We start from the raw sequence: 24357 nt of genomic DNA, 5'->3' as shown, positions 1-24357 counted from the left end.
GCAAGTGGGTAAATCTCAGCAGGTGAAGTCACTCCCCTGGCCAGAGGCACAATAGTGCAGGGTCTTTAATGCATGCTGAGCCAAAGGAAACCGGAGTGTGGTCCTCGTTAGGTCAACAAAGGTAAAATACAAACACCAGAGTAGGAAGTGTAGCTATGTGATTTTCAAAAGTGCAAAGACACAGATGAACAAGGTTATGGAGTGTGGATAACAGTGTACCATCCTTAATTATATATCCTATCAACCTGGACTTGCATTAGGTCATCTATTTTGACCTCAAAATCTGACAGCAAAAATCAAATCCGAGAGAACTGAACTCAGAAAACAGCCAGTGGAAAGTCCTGATATCCCAAGAAGGGAGATTGATCAAGGCCCAGATTCAGTTTGAGGCTCGTTCGGAGGGAGAATGCGCTATGACATACATTTTTAAAGGGTAATTTATGCTTGAGCCGACCTGCGCAGAGTTTACCATTAATGTGATCTCCACAAGCGTTAAGGAAAATGCCTTTAAAAGTTGCATTGGCTGCTGTATTGTCATGCACTATAATGCACCAGGCTCCCAAGAAATGAATGCTTCATTAGCTTTGAAGAAAACAGTGAAAAACAGTTAGAACTTTTTTTTTATTCCATACAGGTGACATTAACATATCAGTAAAGCAATTTATTACACACAAAATGTTTTTATTTTTTACAAAAATATTTACCAGGGAGAAACGAAGTCCAAACACGAAATAAATAGACAATTCAGCAATTAACATACATTTCACTGGGAGGAACGCATACATTTTTCAGGCCTTAGGCCTAAAGCCAGTTGTGATATCAGACCAGTCCACACCTCTACTCTGGTAAGTCATTCTGAAGTATATTGTCTCTGTTCCACTCCGTTATTCTCTCTGCTGGTTGGCATTTCTCCTGACCCAGGTCCTTCTCTTTCAGCCCCAGCATACGGTAGCATGGCTGTGAGCTCTGGATCAGCAGTCAGGGTGTGGTGCTGGACTTGGGACAGAGGAAACACAGGTATGACAGCATAGTAGCATTTATGAGGTCTCGCTGAGTCACTTGTGAGACTGCAGTCCTTCTCTTTTGGGAGAAACTGAGGAAATGGTTTCACCAGCACGAGTAAGAGAAGAGTGGGTACTGGCTCCACTCAGCCACATTGCCATGGTGATATCCGTGGTGCACAGCCGGGGTACTGTAGTCAGAGGGCAGGTGGTGAGGGGGAGGGTACTGGACGGGGCTGGGGCCGCTCCACTGGCCCAGGGTCTGCTCGGTGCTGTAAGGGGTGTAAATGTGATGGCTGAGGACCCCTGGCTTGCCTGCCTGGGCCATGTTGAGCACCCCTGTGTAGTCCTGGTGATGTCCTGCAGAGGGCTGGGTGCCACAGGGAGATGGTCCAATATCATGGGTAGAGGGCTTGGAGGCCTCATGCTCTGGGACTGTGGCTACATCAGAGACTCTGGACTCAAAGCTGGCCCGTCCAGAACCCCCGTTGCTGCTGCCTACGCTGGAGGAGGGAGATGGAGACTTCCCGTATTCATGGAACCTGAGGAAAGAAGAGAAGGCAGGGTGGTGGTCAGTGTTATCTGCTTTGATGACAATGTGGCAGTGAGATATACAGCAGAATGAACATGACAGATAGCATGCTGTGGTGCCTACCTGTAAGGCTGGTATGAAGCTGGGGCTGGTACTAGCTGCTCTGCATTGTACATTTCTCTGGCGTCAGGTCCAGGGGGTGAATCTGTCCGGACGTGGTGGCCATGCTCCCTCTCAGGCCCCCAGGGGGAGTAGCGTTCCTCTTTCACCACTTCCTCCTCTTTGGTTTTGGGGAGTTCTGCCTGCTCTCCTTCGTATCCTTCAAATGATGACCTGGGGAAGTCTGAAAAACATACATGACATCAGACCCACTAAGCTCAGGGAAGAACTATTTCTACATGAAGGGATGAGTAATTTGGTCACCAAGTGGTGAAATCCAATACCAGGAGGACTGTCTTCATCTGACTCTCTGCTTAGACAATCAATTTTCTTTGCTTTATTCTCTGGGCAGGCTGGGTTTCTGTTAGCGCGCCTGCAGCGGGAAAGATAATAGGGCCGGTCATTAGTGAACTTATATTCAAGACAAGCATATAATAGAACAATAGTTATAGTAACTATTCTACCTTTTTGTATTAGTTCCTTCGTCTCTAAAGCCTTTCGCAAATGGGTTGTGGTCGATTTTCAGCTTGGTTATCTAGGGGAGAAAGAGTTGCTTTAAACACATAGTGCCTTGTTACCAGATGCTTGCCTGTGGGAAATAAAGGGTAGTGCCCTGCTCTGCCAGTGACTGCAGTGAGACTGACCTTAGTGTTCTGGTAAGCAGTGACGGAGGTGAACGAGGTCTCAGGGAAGGTAAAGGTCTGGAATACACTCCAGCGTACACTGTACATGTCGTCTGCCTGGACAATGTGGAAGCGCGGGTGGTAGCGATGCATGGAGTGCAAAATGATCTGATAGAGATGCAGTTAGTTTAGTCACTGGAACAATGACAACACTTAATATCATCAAAGCTCTATAGAAGAAGTCTATATCTATTATTACAGAGCTTGACAATGCCTTCTTACATGGCCATGTTGGTCTAGGGTGTTGTTGGTAAGCTTGAGCTTGAGGAAGGACACGGTCTGTTTCATCCAGTGGCTCCCAGGGGCTGGAGAGTCTGGGTGCAGGTACGTCCGGCAAGGGGGCTGTGGCTCTGCTTTCCCAGCCACTTCCCATTTCTCTTTATTCCACTGGAAGGAGACCAAGAAATTGAGTAAAAACAAACTTTATCTGTCATACAAGGAGGGTGAGGTGATTTTCAGAGGATCCCTGCCTAACTTTAAGGAGGCTAAAAGAGAGAGTGATAGTTTGGCTTGCACCACCCACAGAGAGAAGGGGGCAAACAGCAGGGGATAGAACAACAGGAAGAGATAATGCCCTGTGATGTCCAATGTCAGAGGGGTGATGAGCAGAGGCTGGAGTGGAGCTGGATCTCGTCTGGAGATGCTGGCCATTAGAGAAAAGCTATCGCTAATATCAAGATTGTTTTTTACAAGCCGGGGTTGTGTCATTTCTAAATGTAAAATTCTCCATGATTTCAATGATTTTGCTCATGAAAGACAATGGATATGTATTAAAGTGCAAACATGCTAAAGGTTCTTACCTTATACCTGAAACCATCCACAGGAACCATGTCAACCAGCAAGATGTACTTGGAACAAGGCATCAGCCCAGAAAGGTTGATTTTACAGTGTGGAAACATTCTCCTGTAAAATAAAAGGATAATCATTATCATGACAGTCCACACAAAAAAAATGCTACTTCTTGAAGCAATTTCGATCAAGTACATTGTAATTGATCATGGCAGATAGAATTGGAAGCTGTGGTTATCTTACCTGCCCGGTTTAGTGATAATCATCTCTGTTCCAATTTCATGGAAAGACTTCCAGAGTTCTGGGTCCTCCAGAGTCATCCTGATGTTGCCTTGGTGATAGGCGTCGGGACCACCGGGAATAGAGGAGGAGGGTGGAGCAATAAAGTTGGACTTCATGTCTAAGATGTAGATGTGGAAACCATCATTAAGACACAGCCATAAACCAAAACTGATGGATGACTAGCTGATCAAGATGAGAACTGAATAGGCCGGGATAAAGAGGAGCATTTCATATACACAGAGTAGACTAAGAATACAACCCGAACTATTGATATAGGCAATGAGAGCTTATGACTTGAATGTGTGATGTCCATTGGGAGTCCAAGGGAGGTTTGATGACAAAAAAAAGAGCTTCAGGACCAACACTCACCTCTGATGGACTGCATTCTTTAGACGAGTTGGTGCAACAAGAAGAGGTGCGCCAAAAATATAATGTATCAGTAAACTGGTTCAGTGATATCCAAAGTAGTTCACAGTCCCTCCTTGGTGCTGCACATCTGTCTTGGGCTTTCAGTATATTCCACTGGTGCTGGAAGCATAAATTGAGGGGTGTTAGGTCCAATAGTGTTCTAACAGCAATCACTTCGGGCACTCTAGAACTGTTCAACTGGAGGACAAGGTGTCCCTGACTTTTAAGGAGATCCCAGGGGTGGGAGTGGCCAGGAGAGAGAGCCATTCCCAGGCTTTGAAGTGGCACAATGATGAGTCAATGTCCCACTGTGATTGGAGGGTTGTGGAAATCAAAGGGACTTAACAGGGCCTTGATACCGTCTCCACAGGAAGGGGGACGGAGGAAATGCATCTTTATTAACTGCTAAGAGACTTTTAAACAAATATGGACAGGCTTCCCCACTGGAGAACGGGGCCTGCAGCGGCACCAAAATCTGTGTAAATATCATTCACACAGACGTAATCACACACAGAAAGTCAATTTAGTGTCCTCATGCAATGTGATAAAATAGCCATTATAATTCATTTGACACAGTTAATACAAGTTCAGGGAAGTGAGATCAACCCTCACAAAATATAACATTTGAGTCGGGGTTGCAAAGCTACTGATAAAATTAGGGTTGCAAAGCTACTGATTTTCCAGAATTACCAATAATAACAATAATTACTTCAGTAATTTTGGTATTAAACAGAAAATCTATGGCAATCTAACGTAACTTTGCTAGTTTAGAATTGAATAACTTAAAAAAATTAAAAAAAAGTATCCATATATGGTATTCATTTTTGTAACTGTGTCCATATTGTCCATCAGTTTCTAGTAGATAGACCATATGGTTCAAGAGAAAATAACCTCATAATTAAAAAAGCATCTAAATTATTGAAATTTTATGTGCACGATTTCAAAAAAAAAGTTTTTAACCTTTATTTATCTAGGCAAGTCAGTTAAGAACAAATTCTTATTTTACAATAATGGCCTACCCCGGCCAAACCCTCCCCTAACCCGGACGATGCTGAGCCAATTGTACGCCGCCCTATGGGACTCCTGATCATGGCCAGTTGTGATACAGCCCGGGATCGAACCAGGGTCTGTAGTGATGCTTCTAGCACTGAGATACTGTGCCTTAGACTGCTGCGCCACTCAGGAGCCCCCCAAAACATTAAAAGGACATAAAAATCCCTGAAAGATACCAAAATTCTGGTAGTTTACTGGTAAACTTCGAAAGTTTCCAGGACTATATATATATATATATATATATACACCCTCCCTTTGCAACCCGTGTCACATTCCTTAATTCATGTTTTTGCCAAACGCCAGCCCAGACACTTTGTTTACTATAATGCTGAGGGATGGGGCTGGAGAAATGTAACCATTCTCAAATGCTATGGAGTGACAGTTCATGAGATCAACATTATAGTTTTGAGCATATTTGAAGCTATATATTGCTTGTTAACAGAGACATTGTTTTCAAACAATGGAGTAACCTTGTATTTTGGGTTTTGATGGGGTAAGACAGTTATATTCTTCCAACATTAATGGGTATATATCATTGATTGAAATTACCATTGAACAGCAGTAACAATTGCTGAATGTAGCTTTAATTTCTTTTTTTTATGATTACCAAAATAGTCTGTTGAATGACCTTGTTCACTTTGAACTAATGTGCTTCTGACAATAAAATGTAAGAAATGCTATCCCATCTTGAGTCACTCTTCCAACACAGTTATAACATAACTGTAAAATATACACGTGTCATATGTATATCATTTGCACTATTGGTTGAAACAATGACTTAATCTTGCCCAACAGGGTCTCTGCCATGTCTCATTCTCCATCTGAGAAAGTGAGGAGTGTGTGAGGGATCAATAAACCTATAATGGTGTAATAACTTACAATAATACCGGTGTCTTTCTGCAGGTGAGTCTTACCTGGGGGTGAGCCAGGTTGGGTGTTGGGGCTGGAGGCAGTGCCCCGGGGTTGTGTATTGATCTGTCTAGACAGGACAATGCTTCGATAGATAATCTCATTAGGGCAGTTTCTCTTGTAGGCCACAGTTTCTCCATGCGGAGAGGCACTGTATGGGCCAGCAATTAACAGTCAGTTAGCACCACAGGGCCAAGGCACCACAGCTTGAAAGAGACAGAGGCAGAGACAGAATGAAGGCTGGGCACAACCTCCCCTCCATTCCAAAGGAGCCCTCCCTCCCACAATCGCCATCTTCCAAGCAAATCCACAAGCGTCCATTGGCTATGTGTCCTCCTGCATTCACCTGTATTCCCCTCTGTTACCACAGGCTAAACAAATGCTAAACAGAGAACCATTCGCAGCACTTCAGCAGAGTTCCTCCTCATCTCCACTTCCTCTGGTACTTAAAGTACCTCAAATACCCTCAATAGATCTACAAACATGTCTCACTCAGCTTTGTTCTACAAAACCAAGCAGTTTTCATACAGTCCCTATACAATTAGTCAGTCTCTCATTGTATGCTTATGTGGGCATATTGCATACAGTTCCTCCAGGGGTAGTATTGTATGGTCCAAGTTTCCATAGTATTATTGTGAGCCCAATTGTCTTTGTAATTTGCGTCTGTGAATCTGTATAAGCCTATCACAGGAGGTTGGTGGCACCTTAATTGGGGAGGACGGGCTCGTGGTAATGGCTGGAGCAGAATCAGTGGAATGGTATCAAATTCATCAAACACATAGTTTGTGTTTGATGCCATTCCATTTACTCTGTTCCAGCCATTATTATGAGCTGTCCTCCCTCAGCAGCCTCTACTGAAGCCTATGTTATCATGTGGGAGACCATACTGTAAGTATGGAACCCCATTTGTGAGAAATACTAGAATAATTCTAAATTGATCTTGATACCTTAAAAGGTCCATAAAGTTAGCCCTTTGGAAATGGCTGTATTAAACCAGGCAACTAGAGAAACATCCCTCTAAGGAATAGCAGTTAAACAGGCCACAGGAGAGGTTTACAACTAGAAAGCCTGGGCTGTGAGAATATTGACTGGCAATTATAAAGAGCTTAAGTTGAGTCAATGTATATTTCTCCCATTACTCCAACAGAACCACTCAGAGAGACGAGCATTGGATTTTCACAGCACAGGTCCTCACGTTGACTCTAAAAGGCTATTTTGGAGGGGGAAAAGACAGATGTCACATGCATAACTGGTTCCACCAATCCCCCTGCATAGAGGGCCAGCCTGCTAGTAGCACTCTGAGCTTTAGGAAGTGTGATGCGGTTTCAGTCTCCTTATATGTGAAACCAATTGTTGCTGAGGAGTTATTAATCACAGGTTCAATGTTGCTCTCCTCACTTTGCACTTCTGAGGACAAATGCATATTCGCTGGGCCTCTTGTGCCGTCTCCCTCGCGAGAGCTTTCCTGCAGGGGCTTCCTACCAGTCACCCAGCATCAGTCCTCTCAGAGCCGTGTCATGAGATATCAAAACAAGGATGGCTCAGCTCTTTGTGTGATTACAAGAATGTGTCTATTTCAGGAAATGGAGAAGGGACCAATTTTGACGTGGAATATTTTAGGTAATCATGGTTTAAAGGCTTACAGGGAAGTCTAATGTGAGCATGTCACTTTCAGAGCTAAGGTGTACATTTCAGTGGTGGCGGTGTCAATCCCATTACGCAGTGAAGATGGAGGTGATAGCCAGGTGTGATAGCCAGGCTGTTGTCCGTGGCAGAGGATACAGGCCAGTCAGGGTGGCAGGTGAGGGTCTACTATTATATTTTACAGATGCTGCTGTCTGCTATATTTAGACGTGGGTAACACATCAGGGGAATTGTGGCCTTGAAGACAATGACTGAGTTAAGAACTAGTGTAGCTAACTATAATCACAGTGAAGTGACCCAAATAGTTGTTATTCAATCTCTATGAATGATTTCAATGAGTCAACACTGAAGCACTGGGTTGTAAATCTATGACAAAATATGTCAAACATAAATATTCCCTTTTATTCTCAACATAACGTATGAAAAGAGGAATAAAGACCATCCCTAACATGATCTCTACACTGGATGTAACAAAGTTGTAGAAAGTAATACCATTGCCATAGCAGACATGGCATAGAGATTCAGAGAAGGAAAACAGTAATTGACAGTATATAAAAATGAACTCAAATCAAATTTTATTTGTCACATGCGCCAAATGCCGCTTACTCACAGTCCCTTAAACAACAATGCAGCTAAGAAAAATACCTACAATTTAATTTTTTTAAAGTAAAGAATTAAAGAGCAGCAGTAAAATAACAATAGCGAGGCTATATACAGGGGGTACCGGAATAGAGTCAATGTGTGGGGGCACCGGTTAGTCGAGGTAATATGTACATGTAGGTAGAGCTATTAAAGTGACTCTGCTCACTCACCAAGTTTGTGTCAATAGAGCTAATGTTTCTTGACTGTTCTCCAAGTCCGATGAGCCTACTAGGGCCCAACCTCCCTGCAAAGCATTGGTCCTCAGAGCGGTCTATGGCGGGGCCGCTGGCCAGGCCACTCTGTCTGCTCACTGATAACCTTTACCACTGATGCTCTACCTCCCAGGTGTCAGTCTCTGGCCATTTGTTTTAACTGTGCAGATCCCCTTGTGCTGAATAGTTAACAGCTGCCAATACACAGCCGGGCCCAAGGATCAGACGGCTATCCTCCAGCCCAATAAAGAGCCCCTGCAGTGGGCCGACGAGAAATCTCACACCTTTGGCCCACATTAACTATGCAGCATGCCCTTTTGATGCCTTAATTGGTTACTTTGAGGGGTTTGTATAGGTAGCAGTCGCTGGCTAAAGACAACCTGATGTCAGTGGTGCTCCAATCCCTTCTGATTCAGCCTACCGGTACATCACCTCAAACACTGGAAATACTCACCTTTGTTAAACCTGACATCAGGGCTATTAGTTTTGTCATTTTGTGATTGTTGGCTGACAACTTCATCTCAAGTGCAGTTTGTTTCAGCTATAAACAACGACTATGATGTTCTGGGGCGGCAGGGTAGGTTAAAGCGTTGGTCTAGTAACCGGAAGGTTGCAAGTTCAAACCCCAGAGCTGTCGTTCTGCCCCTGAAGTTAACCCACTGTTCCTAGGCCGTCTGTGAAAATAAGAATTTGTTCTTAACTGACTTGCCTGGTAAAATAAAAAGAATCAGTGAATCTTAAAGATGACTGCACAATAACACAGGATACATTCTGAAAGGATTTCAATGATCTAACAGTGACAACACTCCCTTTTTCTCTGCAAAACACAACTTTGTCAGTGACTTCGGAATTTGTTTTAAATGCAATGTTTTAGTGAATTACATTTGAATACTGTAGACAGTATAGTCAGGCCCATAATTAGTCACCCTTGATATATTGTATGCTCATAACATTTTCTAAATGATATATTATAATAATACAATTGCGCAAATAGATTTTGCTTCTGTTTCTCAACGCCAAACCCACCACTACTGTGTATGGCACCACTAGCTGTATTGTCATGTCATCTGAGCATAGCACTGGTTCCAATCCAAGTGCCAATGTCGTTAATCAAACTCCAGGTGGTGCTATGGTCAGATTACATGAAAAACAAGCTTTTTTTTGGCCACGTACACACACCAGTAGTGGGTTTGACGTCGAAAAACGGAAGCATATGCAGAAAAGTACCTCATATGGTAAAATATGGTGGTGCATCTTTGATGTTATGGGGATATTTTGCTTCTACTGGTCCTGGGGTCTGTAAGGTCAACGACATCATGAACTCTACCAAGTACCGGTATATTTTAGCCCAAACATGGTTGAAAATTGACCGCAAGTGAATCTTCCAGCAAGACAATAACCCCAAACACACATCAAAATCCACAAAGAAATGGTTAATTGACCATAAAAATCACTACAGTTCCTGGTTTGAATCCAGGCTGCATCACATCCGGGCGTGATTGGGAGTCCCATAGGGCGACGCACAATTGGTTAAATAAATAAAAACGTTTCAGAAAAAGGCTGTCGTTTTCCTTGTAGGGTGCTAGAGTACTGAAAACAATATACTTTTAAACAAAATCTCATTCTCTAAGCAATTGTATGAATATAAGATAATATTTATTAAAAAAAAATTGAGCATGCAATATAGCAGAATATTTGTATTATTTATTTTAAGATTTTTTGCTCATCTTTATCAATGGTGACAAATATGGATCGGGCTATAGGTAGGTACAGTTGAAGTCGGAAGTTTACATACACTTAGGTTGGAGTCATAAGGTTGGAGTTTTTCAACAGCTCCACAAATTTCTTGTTAACAAACTATACTTCTGGCAAGTCGGTTATGACATCTACTTTGTGCATGACACAAGTAATTTTTCCAACAATTGTTTACAGACAGATTATTTCACTTATAATTCACTGTATCACAATTCCAGTGGGTCAGAAGTTTACATACACTAAATTGACTATGATTTTAAACAGCTTGGAAAATTCCAGAAAATTATGTCATGGCTCTAGAAGCTTCTGATAGGCTAATTGACATAATTTGAGTCAATTGGAGGTGTGCCATGGGAAAATCAAAAGAAATCAGATAAGACCTCAAACTTTTTTTTTAGACCACAAGTCTGGTTCATACTTGGGAGCAATTTCCAAATGCCTGAAGGTACCACGTTCATCTGTACAAACAATAGTACGCAAGTATAAACACCATGGGACCACGCAGCCATCATACCACTCAGGAAGGAGACGCGTTCTGTCTCCTAGAGATGAACGTACTTTGGTGCGAAAAGTGCAAATCAATCCCAGAACAACAGCAAAGGACCTTGTGAAGATGCTGGATGAAACAGGTTCAAAAGTATCTATATCCACAGTAAAACGAGTCCTATGTCAACACAATCTGAAAGGCCGCTCAGCAATGAAGAAGCCACTGCTCCAAAACCGCCATAAAAAAGCCACTGCACCTGGGGACAAAGATAGTACTTTGTGGAGAAATGTCCTCTGGTCTGATGAAACAAAAATAACTGTTTGGCCATAATGACCAGCGTTATGTTTGGAGGAAAAGGGGGAGGCTTGCAAGCCGAACAACACCATCCCCCCCGTGAAGCACGGGGGTAGCAGCATCATGTTGTGGGGGTGCTCTACTACAGGAGGGACTGGTGCACTTCACAAAATAGATGGCATCATGAGGGGGGAAATTATGTGGATATATTGAAGCAACATCTCAAGACATCAGTCAGGAAGTTGAAGCTTGGTTGTGGAAAAGTTGTGGAAAAATGGCTTAAGAACAACAAAGTCAAGGTATTGGAGTGGCCATCACAAAGCCCTGACCGCAATCCTGTAGAAAACTTGTGGGCAGAACTGAAAAAGTGTGTGCGAGCTATGAGGTCTACAAACCTGTCTCAGATACACAAGCTCTGTCAGGAGGAATGGGCCAAAATTCACCCAACTTATTTTAGCATTATTTTACCTTTATTTATACAGTTTTTTCTCATTGAGATCATCTCTTTTCCAAGAGAGACCTGGTCCAATAGCAGCAAGGGGAACAACGTTTCAGACAAAACAACTTACATACACTAACACAACATTAAACACAACTATAAGCACACATACAGTACAACAAAAACATTGTACATTAAAAGCACGAAAGTCTTGACTAAAACAGTTGGCCTAAAAACAATTACACTCTTCTATGATATATACGTCGATCAAGTGTTTAAACTCCACGAACGAAACTAGATCATCAAATTTTAAAATGTTCAGGAGAGAATTCCAGGAGCACGGAGCTAAGTAACTAAAACTATTTCTACCATGACCTGTTCCAATTTTTGGTACTGTTAGAAGCATAAGAGAATGGGACCGTAATTGATTGTTCTTTTTTTGTCAGGTTGATAAATAACTGAGATAAAATGGCATTTCACCCAATATGGCCTTATAAATCAGTGTATACCAGTGTTTAAGCCTACTCAAGGTCAATGATGACCAGCCAACTGTAATGAACCTGAGGGCTGCTTGTTATACTGAATCAAGTGCTCTCAGAGTAGTGACTAAGGCCTGCCTGCATATATATATATATATATATATATATATATATATATATATATATATATAACATCACTAAAATGTAAAACCGCCAGTAATGTACATTGAGGCCTTCCTGGCCTCAAAAGAAAAACAAGCCTTATGCCGGTAATAAACACCTATTTTCAGCTTGAGCTTCCTTATCAAGTTCTCTACATGCACAGTGAAGCTCAGCTTATCAACCCACACCCCCAAATATTTGTAGACTTTAATTTGCTCAATAGTATGTCCAGCCAATGTAGCAATGACATGATTAGTAACATGCCTGGCATTTGAAAATACCATGCATTTTGTTTTACCCGAATTTAGAACCAGCTTTAAATCATACAGATTCTGTTGTACGATATTAAATGCTCTTTGGTCATTTTCAAAAGCTAAAGATAAACAACTACCACTTTAATAAAGAACAGTATCATCTGCATAAAAATTAACACCCGCTGTTTCAATAAGATCCCCAATGTTGTTGATATACAAAATGAACAGTGGGCCCCAAATATATATCCGAACCCAGCGGAACACCTTATTGTGGGAAGCTTGTGGAAGGCTACCCGATACGTTTGACCCAAGTTAATCAATTTAAGGCAATGCTACCAAATACTAATTGAGTGTATGTAAACTTCTGACCCACTGGGAATGTGATGAAATCAATAAAAGCTGAAATAATTCTACTTTTATTCTGACATTTCACATTCTTAAAATAAAAGTGGTGATCCTAACTGACCTAAGACAGGGAATTTTTACTAGGATTAAATGTCAGGAATTGTGAAAAACTGAGTTTAAATGAAGTTGGCTAAGGTGTATGTAAACTTCCGACTTCAACTGTAGTTAACTTCTTCCTGTTGATAGACAGATAAAACTGGACAAATCACTTACCAACCCCCTCTGCCCTATCAAGCCTTGGAGAAGAGAGATCTCAAAACTACAACCTAGTGGATGGGGGATCACACATTTGGTCCACCTCATAAGAAAACAAACCTCAAATGTAGCTTTCCTGACAAAGGGGCAAATGACAAACTCACAGCACTTCATAAGAAACTTCTGGAAGTTGCTAATGAAGGCTAATGACTTCCCTCGTGTCAGAGACTTCACACTGAAGTGTACGAGCCCTTTGACTAAAATGTCAGAGAGACAGGGTGGTCTCAGCTAGAGGAGATTATGGAGATAGAAAACATGATTGATACACAGGGGCCATGTTGGTGGAAAGAGTGACACTTTGCCACAGGTTGTTTTGTTTAGGTCAAACTTCACTAGAATTGTAGTCTGTAGAACTAAATGACATTGAGGTTGTCTTGCCAATTGGTCTAAACTACTGTATACATACAGCTTTTGCAACCAATACATAACCATTACAGCTGCCAGAGGTTAAAGTTCAAACTAAATATGAAAACAAACAGAAAATGTAAGTAATTGAAATAAGAGTTAAAGAGCAAAGACCAGGTATGAGTGTATCAAGTATATTTTTGTTGTGACATCTTTAATGTGGCAAGTCAATATGTAGAGAACAACTCCCCAGCCTGAGCTAAGGTTGAAGAGCAGAAGAAAAGCCTTGAACCCAAAGTAACCTTTCAGCCATTCTATATTCCCATAAGAAGCTCAGCAGTAGAAATACAAAACAGTATTTTACACCAAAAAATACAAACATCCATTTACAGGTAGTCAAGCAAGACTTGTTTGGGTGGTGTCCTTTACAATTATTAATTCATAATTTCCTCCTTTTTAAAAAGTCTTGTTTTTGACAATAAACATACAGTACATATCCTTTTTATAGAAAACAATCTGTAAAAAACATTATATTGTCTTCTGTACAACTGACTAGCTATCCCCGTTCCGAGTTTACTTTGAATTTAAACCTATTTACCAAAACTGATCCATCGGGAAGGCATTTTGCCTGAATTAGGAACATCCACACCTTCCCTTACAATGCCAGTGAATTCAGTTAATAAACTGAAGCACAACTGATTAAGTTAAATTGAATTTGTTTCCTAAATTGACTAGAATGGAGATGTACTTGACCCCAATGCTAAATAAAAACACCTAAACCCTATAAGAGTTGCCTCATTGGAAAATATGTTTTAAGTGTGATGTACAAAAGCTAATTCAGGCTAATCCAAAACATCTCTCTGTCTATTATCCTGAGCAATGCTGGTGACAAGACCTCTTCCTGGTAAAGACTCCTCCAAGCTACAAATCCACACAGAAACAAAGGACACAATCAAACGAGACTTGAAATAATACAGTGGAGTACTAAAAATAGAACAAACAAAAGACAAATCAAAGACATCACACGTGGAAGTGTAAACATATCCAATCTGCTACAGGTTATTCACTTTGGAGAAGTAGGTTCCTCAACATTGCGTTAGGAGGCCCGTATAAAAGCCTGGTTTGCAGCTGATGGTCCTCAGTAAATAGTAGTATCCATGAAAATACAGGTTACATACAAATGTGGGTTTCTTGCAGTTTAGGTTCTTATATCAATGTGTATGGACAAAAGTTGGCTGGCAACAGTTGTATGTTGCCATGGCACATATCATGTTGAAGTAACTCAGTGTGGGATGTTGCATCCCACCAACAAGGATGTAGCTGCAGTTGAAATATAGTAAAAGCAGGCTGAATTTTTGACCCCATTACTTGTGAAAGATGCATAAATCACAGCCAAGGATGCCAATTGCATTGAAGGCTAAGAATTTGTCTGCATAGCAACAATCCACAAATTCTGACCATTTAACTTACAGTAAGTGATCATCATTCTACACCCTTTCTGAAAGACTATGGAGACCTTGGCTACCTGGCAGGTGTGATGAGTGTAAAATGGCACTTTGCTAAATTGTTGTTGAACTAAAAACATCCCCAGTCATCCACAGTTTGACTTTCTAGAGCCTTTTCCCATTCAATACAAGATAGACCAACTGCATCAATACAGAGACACTAGCTGCAGTGACATGTACCATTCCATTGTTTCAAGACAAGGTGGAAGGGTTGGCGGTAGTCAGGTCTAGCTCAAATGAGCAGCCTTGGTTTGTTCACTCTTGTAGCTGTGAGAAGGGGACAAGGGGGTGGGGGGGCACAGCTGGTCAGTAGCTCAGATGTCCATGTAATCATCCTCCTCATCCTCATCGTCTGATTCACTCTCCAGAGAGGACTCCTGGCTGGAGGTCTCCTGCACCTCCAGGGCTGGCTGGCTCAGCGTCTCCTTCACTGTGGCCGCTGACTGGGAGGACAGGATCACGTTCTGGACAGGAACAGGGGACAAAGAACAGGAGGGGTTTAGTCTGACTGAAAGACAGTTTAACAGACAGGGTGAAAAGATAGAAAGTGGCCAGAGATCGATCAATTGATGGAATTGATAGATAGAGCGATAGAAGGGGAAAGAGAGAGGAAGCGGGAAAGTACCTTGAGTCTCTGCTTGGTTTCCTCTGAGATACTTCCTTTGGGGGAGAGCAGGGTGGGTGTAGGCGGGGTGACGGTAATTTCCGGGGGGAACTTGGTGACGGTGGAGGGGATGAAGAGCTTTGGCATGTTGGGGGGGATGCGGGAGCGCACACGACTGGGGTCCAACATCTTAGACTGCTCACTGCTGCCATACAGCTGCTGGTCTGAACATTAGAGATATAGAAAAAAAAAATTTATTTGACCTTTATTTAACCAGGTAGGCTAGTTGAGAACAAGTTCTCATTTCCAACTGCGACCTGGCCAAGATAAAGCATAGCAGTGTGAACAGACAACAACACAGAGTTACACATGGAGTAAACAAAGTCAATAACACAGTAGAGAAATAAAATAGTCTATATACAGTGTGTGCAAAAGGCATGGGGAGGTAGGCAATAAATAGGCCATAGGAGCGAATAATTAAAATTTAGCAGATTAACACTGGAGTGATAAATGATCAGATGATCATGTGCAAGTAGAGATACCGGTGTGCAAAAGAGCAGAAAAGTAAATAAATAAAAACAGTATGGGGATGAGGTAGGTACATTGGGTGGGCTATTTACAGATGGACTATGTACAGCTGCAGCAATCGGTTAGCTGCTCAGATAGCAGATGTTTAAAGTTGGTGAGGAAAATAAAAGTCTCCAACTTCAGCGAATTTTTGCAATGCGTTCCAGTCACAGGCAGCAGAGAACTGGAAGGAAAGGCGGCCAAATGGGGTGTTGGCTTTAGGGATGATCAGTGAGATACACCTGCTGGTGCGCGTGCTACCGGTGGGTGTTGCCATCGTGACCAGTGAACTGAGATAAGGCAGAGCTTTACCTAGCATGGACTTGTAGATGACCTGGAGCCAGTGGGTCTGGCGACGAATATGTAGCTAGGGCCAGCCGACTAGAGCATACAGGTCGCAGTGGTGGGTGGTATAAGATGCTTTAGTAACAAAACGGATGGCACTGTGATAAACTGCATCTAGTTTGCTGAGTATTGGAAGCTATTTTGTAGATGACATCGCCGAAGTCGAGGATAGGTAGGATAGTCAGTTTTACTAGGGTAAGTTTGGCGGCGTGAGTGAAGGAGGTTTTGTTGCAAAATAGAAAGCCGACTCTAGATTTGATTTTGGATTGGAGATGTTTGATATGAGTCTGGAAGGAGAATTTACAGTCTAGCCAGACACCTAGGTACTTATAGATGTCCACATATTCTAGGTAGGAACCATCCAGGGTGGTGATGCTGGTCGGGCATGCGGGTGCAGACAGCGAATGGTTGAAAAGCAAGCATTTGGTTTTACTAGCGTTTAAGAGCAGTTGGAGGCCACGGAAGGAGTGTTGTATGGCATTGAGGCTCGTTTGGAGGTTAGATAGCACAGTGTCCAAGGAAGGGCCAGAAGTATAGATAATTGTGTCGTCTGTGTAGAGGTGGATCAGGGAATCGCCCGCAGCAAGAGCAACATCATTGATATATACAGAGAAAAGAGTCGGCCCGAGAATTGAACCCTGTGGTACCCCCATAGAGACTGCCAGACAACATGCCCTCCGATTTGACACACTGAACTCTGTCTGCAAAGTGGTTGGTGAACCAGGCAAGGCAGTCATGAGAAAAACCAAGGCTACTGAGTCTGCTGATAAGAATATGGTGATTGACAGAGTCGAAAGCCTTGGCCAGGACGATGAAGACGGCTGCACAGTACTGTCTTTTATTGATGGCGGTTATGATATCGTTTAGTACCTTGAGCGTGGCTGAGGTGCACCCGTGACCGGCTCGGAAACCGGATTGCACAGTGGAGAAGGTACGGTGGGATTCGAGATGGTCAGTGATCGGTTTGTTAACTTGGCTTTCGAAGACCTTAGATAGGCAGGGCAGGATGGATATAGGTCTGTAACAGTTTGGGTCCAGGGTGTCTCCCCCTTTGAAGAGGGGGATGACCGCGGCAGCTTTCCAATCCTTGAGGATCTCAGACGATACGAAAGAGAGGTTGAACAGGCTGGTAATAGGGGTTGCGACAATGGCGGCGGATAGTTTCAGAAATAGAGGGTCCAGATTGTCAAACTTAGCTGATTTGTAGGGGTCCAGGTTTTGTAGTTCTTTCAGAACATCTGCTATCTGGATTTGGGTAAAGGAGAAGTTGGGGAGGCTTGGGCGAGTAACTGCGGGGGGGGGGCTGTTGGCCGAGGTTGGAGTAGCCAGGATGAAGGCATGGCCAGCTGTTCAGAAATGCTTGTTGAAGTTTTCGATTATCATGGATTTATCGGTGGTGACCGTGTTACCTAGCCTCAGTGCAGTGGGCAGCTGGGAGGAGGTGCTCTTGTTCTCCATGGAATTTACAGTGTCCCAGAACTTTTTGGAGTTAGAGCTACAGGATGCAAATTTCTGCTTGAAAAAGCTGGCCTTTGCTTTCCTGACTGACTGCGTGTATTGGTTCCTGACTTCCCTGAACATTATGATAACTTCTAACAAGGATCCTGTCCTCCACTTACTAGAATTCTTACTTTCCCTCTTGGTATTTCCTGGTTGTAAATGTTCTTACCTAAGCAGGTTTGTGTGGTACTACAGGAAGCAGGCTCGTCATGGGGCCAGCCTGCAGCCTCCTGCCCTGGGGACACAGTGGCCAGCTTCATTTGTTGGCACAGATGAGACTCCTGCTGTCTGTAGGACAGTCCTTCTGCAGGCTCCTCAAGTTCATCTGGAGAAACAACCACGTCACATGACCTGGCTGGGTCACAATCCATACATCATCCAAACACACCAGCATAGAGAAGAAAGACAAGATGACAGGCTCTCACTCATACTTCTGAGGTTAGCAGAATAATCAATTTCAGACTGATTTAATATGCAGTGCACTATACTATAACAACAATGTTTGTAATGACCAACATTAACATGAGCTTACTGGAACAGAAATGTAATTTCTATACACAGACAAACACTGGTTTCAAATATTGTTCCAGGCTGCCATAACAGACCCCGCAATGAAAGCTGGAGGCAGATAGGATATATGAGGGAGGGTAATGCCTCAGCCTGCCTGCCTGTGAGAATAACATCCCCATGTAGCAACGTACAATAGCGCTAGCAGCACTGACAGCAAATACAATAATCCCACTCCCTCTCTACCCAACCTCTTCATTCAGGTTGCCTGGGAAACCATTGGTAGATTGCAGTGCCAAGCTGCCCGATGCTGAGCACTGATCTCCTTAACCTCATGTATGTGTGTGCGCGTGTGTGTGTGGATGATGTCCTCCTTGAATCCTTAAAGATTTCATGTACTCAACAATCAGGATTGTAAACTAAAGAGGCTTGACACAGTTGTGTCATACAGAAACAATGCATCATCAGGAGAACAGTGTTCCAAGTTACAGACAGATCATTATTTTATACACTTCCATCTGTAAGTGTCAACAGATGTTCTATTACCAGGGAGACATAAGTGACTTACTAAAACAGAAACCATTCAACCAGTTCATAGTGTACAGTAGTTACATAACACAGCTCTGAGTGGGCGAGTGTGCCCCCTGCTGGCTGTCTATATAATTATAGCGAGAGAGCAGCTTTGACAGTAATTTATCCTTCTCCCCTAGAGCAGCAGGTACCACGCAGGGAGTCAAACTGCAGCTACAGCACAGAGAACACAACCTGTTTGCAGCTAAATTACTGCGGGTGTTACAAATCATTTCACATTACACTATATTCTCCAAAGAGGAACTACGCAATTGTAATTAAAATGTTTGATGACCATGTCCTCTTTGTAGCAGCATACTTTAAACTGCTTTAGAGTCTGTTTTCAAACAGAACAGGCAGTTTCACTGCTGTGCATTGTGAACTGTACTGAGATGAGGAGGGATGAAACCGACCTGTTTGGGGGTTGAAGGCCATAGTTGAAGCAGGGTGGATGGGCAGGGGGGCTCTCCTGTGCTGGGGCTGCTCGTGGGAGCCGCTGGCTGGAGGTCTGGGCACCTTGCCCAGGGGCTCGTACTGGAGTTTGGCTTGGCTGTCCTGGATCTGGATGGACAGAGGGTGGCAGGCAGTGTGGCTGAGCAAGACCGGGGTTGGCAGAGAGGCAGGGAAGAAGATGTCGCGGTTATCCTTAGTGTACTTGGGTGTTGTCGGGGCATCACCGGCAGACTGAGAAAGATAAAGACAGAGTGTGGTAATAAGGAGGAGTGCCTGACCTTGAGTGCCCATCTGCAGTAGAATCTTCTTTCCTCTGTACAGATACTGTAGATAGAGCGCAGATAGAACACTGAGAACTGCATATCTGCTTCCCTGGAGGGAAAAATGTCCCAGACATAGAACCACCGTAGAAATCGGTTGAGTCATCATAGCTGATACCATCTCACTGTTTACACAGTTAGATGATACTATTACGCTGGCTTTATGCTAGAGCAGTGTCCTGTGGAGGTCTTACTTCTCTGTGTTGCCAGAAGACACCGACCCTACCGGGTCTGAACACAATCATGGTTACTTTAAGACACAGTGGAGCCGGTGCGAGATATGGGTCTGAAAACGTACCTCAATGCAGGGATGGGATATGCCACTTTACTCCAAATTGTACCTTCGAGGCATCAATGTAGATAAAGGTAACATTTGGCATTTGGCAGTGGCATATCCCATCCCTGCACTGAAGTATATTTTCCGACCCATATCTCATACCGGCTCCAAGGTGTCTTAAAGTAACCATGATTGCGTTCTGTCCCCAGTGCAGCTCAGTGTAAATGGTCGGTTTCTTCTGGCATGTTTTGAGGACCAATCAAACACAAGAGCTGCACAAACAACTGCTGTCATGGCAACCAGGAAGAACACAGCCAATGGCAAACGGTATGAATACAGATTCTGTTCAGTTTCCCCTCTGAAATAGGAGAGTATTGGACTGAATACCACCTCTTCTTTTAAAAGTACCCGAATAGGAGGGAGACATTGGATAACTGGGAAGGAGGAATTAGAGGCAGGGCACTGATAAAAATATACAGAAGTACAGTGCCTTGCGAAAGTATTCGGCCCCCTTGAACTTTGCGACCTTTTGCCACATTTCAGGCTTCAAACATAAAGATATAAAACTGTATTTTTTTGTGAAGAATCAACAACAAGTGGGACACAATCATGAAGTGGAACGACATTTATTGGATATTTCAAACTTTTTTAAATCAAAAACTGAAAAATTGGGCATGCAAAATTATTCAGCCCCTTTACTTTCAGTGCAGCAAACTCTCTCCAGAAGTTCAGTGGGGATCTCTGAATGATCCAATGTTGACCTAAATGACTAATGATGATAAATACAATCCACCTGTGTGTAATCAAGTCTCAGTATAAATGCACCTGCACTGTGATAGTCTCAGAGGTCCGTTAAAAGCGCAGAGAGCATCATGAAGAACAAGGAACACACCAGGCAGGTCCGAGATACTGTTGTGAAGAAGTTTAAAGCCGGATTTGGATACAAAAAGATTTCCCAAGCTTTAAACATCCCAAGGAGCACTGTGCAAGCGATAATATTGAAATGGAAGGAGTATCAGACCACTGCAAATCTACCAAGACCTGGCCGTCCCTCTAAACTTTCAGCTCATACAAGGAGAAGACTGATCAGAGATGCAGCCAAGAGGCCCATGATCACTCTGGATGAACTGCAGAGATCTACAGCTGAGGTGGAAGACTCTGTCCATAGGACAACAATCAGTCGTATATTGCACAAATCTGGCCTTTATGGAAGAATGGCAAGAAGAAAGCCATTTCTTAAAGATATCCATAAAAAGTGTTGTTTAAAGTTTGCCACAAGCCACCTGGGAGACATACCAAACATGTGGAAGAAGGTGCTCTCGTCAGATGAAACCAAAATTGAACTTTTTGGCAACAATGCAAAACGTTATGTTTGGCGTAAAAGCAACACAGCTGAACACACCATCCCCACTGTCAAACATGGTGGTGGCAGCATCATGGTTTGGGCCTGCTTTTCTTCAGCAGGGACAGGGAAGATGGTTAAAATTGATGGGAAGATGGATGGAGCCAAATACAGGACCATTCTGGAAGAAAACCTGATGGAGTCTGCAAAAGACCTGAGACTGGGACGGAGATTTGTCTTCCAACAAGACAATGATCCAAAACATAAAGCAAAATCTACAATGGAATGGTTCAAAAATAAACATATCCAGGTGTTAGAATGGCCAAGTCAAAGTCCAGACCTGAATCCAATCGAGAATCTGTGGAAAGAACTGAAAACTGCTGTTCACAAATGCTCTCCATCCAACCTCACTGAGCTCGAGTTGTTTTGCAAGGAGGAATGGGAAAAAATGTCAGTCTCTCGATGTGCAAAACTGATAGAGACATACCCCAAGCGACTTACAGCTGTAATCGCAGCAAAAGGTGGCCCTTCAAATTATTAACTTAAGGGGGCTGAATAATTTTGCACGCCCAATTTTTCAGTTTTTGATTTGTTAAAAAAGTTTGAAATATCCAATAAATGTCGTTCCACTTCATGATTGTGTCCCACTTGTTGTTGATTCTTCACAAAAAAATACAGTTTTATATCTTTATGTTTGAAGCCTGAAATGTGGCAAAAGGACGCAAAGTTCAAGGGGGCCGAATACTTTCGCAAGGCACTGTATATCTCGTTTCTTAGCGTATTGTATTAAGCTGAAACATGTTCTTGTATTCGTTTGGGTAAATTTTTAAAATACACTTTTTGAACTATATGTATCAGGTTTTTTTATTTATCCTTTATTTAACCAGGTTGGCCAGTTGAGAACAAGTTCTCATTTACAACTGCCACTTGGCCAATATAAAGCAACGTGGTGCGACAAAAACAACAGAGTTACACAAAAACAAACGTACAGTCAAAAACACAAAAGAAAAGAAAAATAGAAACATCTATGTAGTGTGTGCAAATGTAGAAGAGGCAGGTTGCAGGTGAGTATGCAGAAGACAATCAAAACAGACATCCCACTGCTACGCCATCTTGGAGGTCTGGTAAGACTTTTGCCATTGTATTGCTTATCAGCTTTTCATTGTGACAATTTATTAAACTGGGTCTGTAAGCAGCAGGGGACTCTCCAGATGTTCCTGGTTTTATTATAACTGAAATAACTGTTTGATACATGGAACTAGGAAGCACTGAACTGAGTGACATGTGTGCTGTCATTTGTGTAAATAGAGGCACTACTTTGTCCCAAAATATTAAATAGAATTCTATAGGAAAGCCGTCCAATTCCTGGGGCTTTTTTCCCACGCAAATCTTTTAACAGTGTCTAATATTTGTCTTTGGGTGATTTCCGTTATTCTTTTTTGTCAGCTGATAATTTCTTCAGGGTTGTTGAGTCTAAGGCGGCTGTAGGATCAGTCAAACGGTTGTTTAATTCTGATTTATATAGATTTTCATAGAACCTTTTAAAATGGTCAATACTCATGTATACTGTGTGAATAACTAATTACAGGTGCAAACTACTAGACGATGGAAATTGCATAAAGCAAGCTCAGCCTTATTTGTTCTATTGTCCAATTGCAGTTGTTCCCCCCTTTTAGTCTTACATTCATCATTCATCCTCCATAGGGTCTCAGGTTGGAAAACCTCATAGCCCACTGAATGTTTTACAATGTTATGGTTTGTCAACTGTCCCATAGACATCTAAATGTCCTTTCACTATTTACAGGAGATTAGAAAAAAATGGCTGATCTTATTTTACCAGGTAAATTGACTGAGAACATTCTCATTTACAGCAGGGGGATGAATGAGCCAATTGGAAGCTGGGGATGATTAGGTGGCCATGGTGGTATGAGGGCCAGATTGGGAATTTAGGTCGGACACCCCAACTCTTACGATAAGTGCCATGGGATCTGTAGTCACCAGAGACAGGACACCCATTTAACGTCCCATCCAAAAGACAACACCTTACACAGGGAAATGTCCCCAATCACCACCCTGGGATAAATATTTTTTGACCAGAGGAAAGAGTGCCTCCTACTGGCCCTCCAACAGCACTTCCCTGCAGCATCTGGTCTCCCATCCAAGGACCAACCAGGAGATACCCTGCTTCGCTTCATAGGCAAGCCTGCAGTGGGATCCAGGCTGAACAAGAATTGTTACACTACACCAGGGTACAGAGGGATGAGACACCTTCACTGAGTTTACACCTTCACAGTCATTCCCTATTTTCTTCACGCATTATATATCATCCTGTAAAATAAAAGTACATTTTGTACATGCTCTCTTTTCTTTATCTTTACATTAGTAAATGTTTCATTAGATATACATTTTAGGTTGACTTGATGAAAGATAATTCATATCCCTTTTGGTTTTGTTGTTCATACTTGCTGTAGTCTGATATTTTGGGGCCAGACTATGATCTATTAATGTTTAGGGTACTTCATGTTCATGCATTGCCAAAAATGAGGGGGAAGGGAGGAAATTTATCAGAATTGAACATACAGTTCAATTTACCTTCATTTAAGTAGACAAGTCAGTTAAGAACAAATTCTTATTTACAATGACGGCCTAGGAACAGTGGGTTAACTGCCTTGTTCTGGGAAGAACGACAGATTTTTACCTTATCAGCTCGGGGATTCGATCTTACAACCTTTCGATTACTAGTCTAACCACTAGGCTACCTGCCGCCCCAGTTCACATCATTGCCCTACTATGTAAACAGAGGACATTCTGAAAAGGAAAATGAATAACTTAAGTGGGGTAAGGAAATGTTCAGCCTATAAGTAGTTGGTTATAAATTAACACATACATTTGATTAGCTAGATGATTTTGAGTTGATAGCAAGCTAGTTGGTAATTAGCTGGCTGGCTTTCTATGGGCTGAACAATGCTAGGTAACATTAGCTGCTACTTTTATTTTTCTTTAGTTGCTACTTGCTAGCCGCAAGATCGTAATGTTTAACAGGATGCAGTTGTCTAATGTCACTCGTTTTAGTATAGACAGGTTGTTATGTTTTGAAAATGTGTGTGGTGATTTGTGTGCTCTATTCATGTTAGCAGCAAACGATGCCCAAACTCCGAAGGTTTGTGCTAGCTACTGT

At 42.5% G+C, this 24357-nt stretch overlaps 2 protein-coding genes across 2 annotated transcripts in view; both read right to left on the bottom strand.

Annotated features, from left to right (window-relative positions):
• Window positions 1–992: 992 nt before the first annotated feature.
• Window positions 993–3831, bottom strand: tbx16 (T-box transcription factor 16). The gene is made up of 9 exons (XM_036936318.2): window positions 3816–3831; window positions 3408–3564; window positions 3176–3278; window positions 2598–2762; window positions 2337–2483; window positions 2157–2227; window positions 1977–2065; window positions 1657–1876; window positions 993–1543 (listed from the first exon to the last, which is right to left on the bottom strand). Exons 1-9 carry the CDS (start codon window positions 3829–3831, stop codon window positions 1108–1110), a joined length of 1404 nt encoding a protein of 467 aa, XP_036792213.1. The 3' UTR covers window positions 993–1107.
• Window positions 3832–13386: 9555 nt separating this feature from the next.
• Window positions 13387–24357, bottom strand: part of LOC110535064 (calcineurin-binding protein cabin-1) — an 89269-nt gene continuing 78298 nt past the window's right edge. Inside the window, exons 8-11 of the mRNA XM_090190570.1 lie at window positions 19201–19471; window positions 17880–18065; window positions 15320–15522; window positions 13387–15158 (exon numbers count right to left, since the gene is read on the bottom strand). Coding sequence (XP_090046696.1) covers window positions 15009–15158; window positions 15320–15522; window positions 17880–18065; window positions 19201–19471 — 810 coding nt within the window. The 3' untranslated portion in view covers window positions 13387–15008. The remainder of the gene's footprint in view (window positions 15159–15319; window positions 15523–17879; window positions 18066–19200; window positions 19472–24357) is intronic.

This window comes from Oncorhynchus mykiss, chromosome 11 (genome assembly GCF_057628025.1).
Source record: "Oncorhynchus mykiss isolate SJ-2025 chromosome 11, ASM5762802v1, whole genome shotgun sequence".
Classification (NCBI taxonomy): domain Eukaryota; kingdom Metazoa; phylum Chordata; class Actinopteri; order Salmoniformes; family Salmonidae; genus Oncorhynchus; species Oncorhynchus mykiss.
This window is presented reverse-complemented; position numbering and strand designations above follow the sequence as displayed.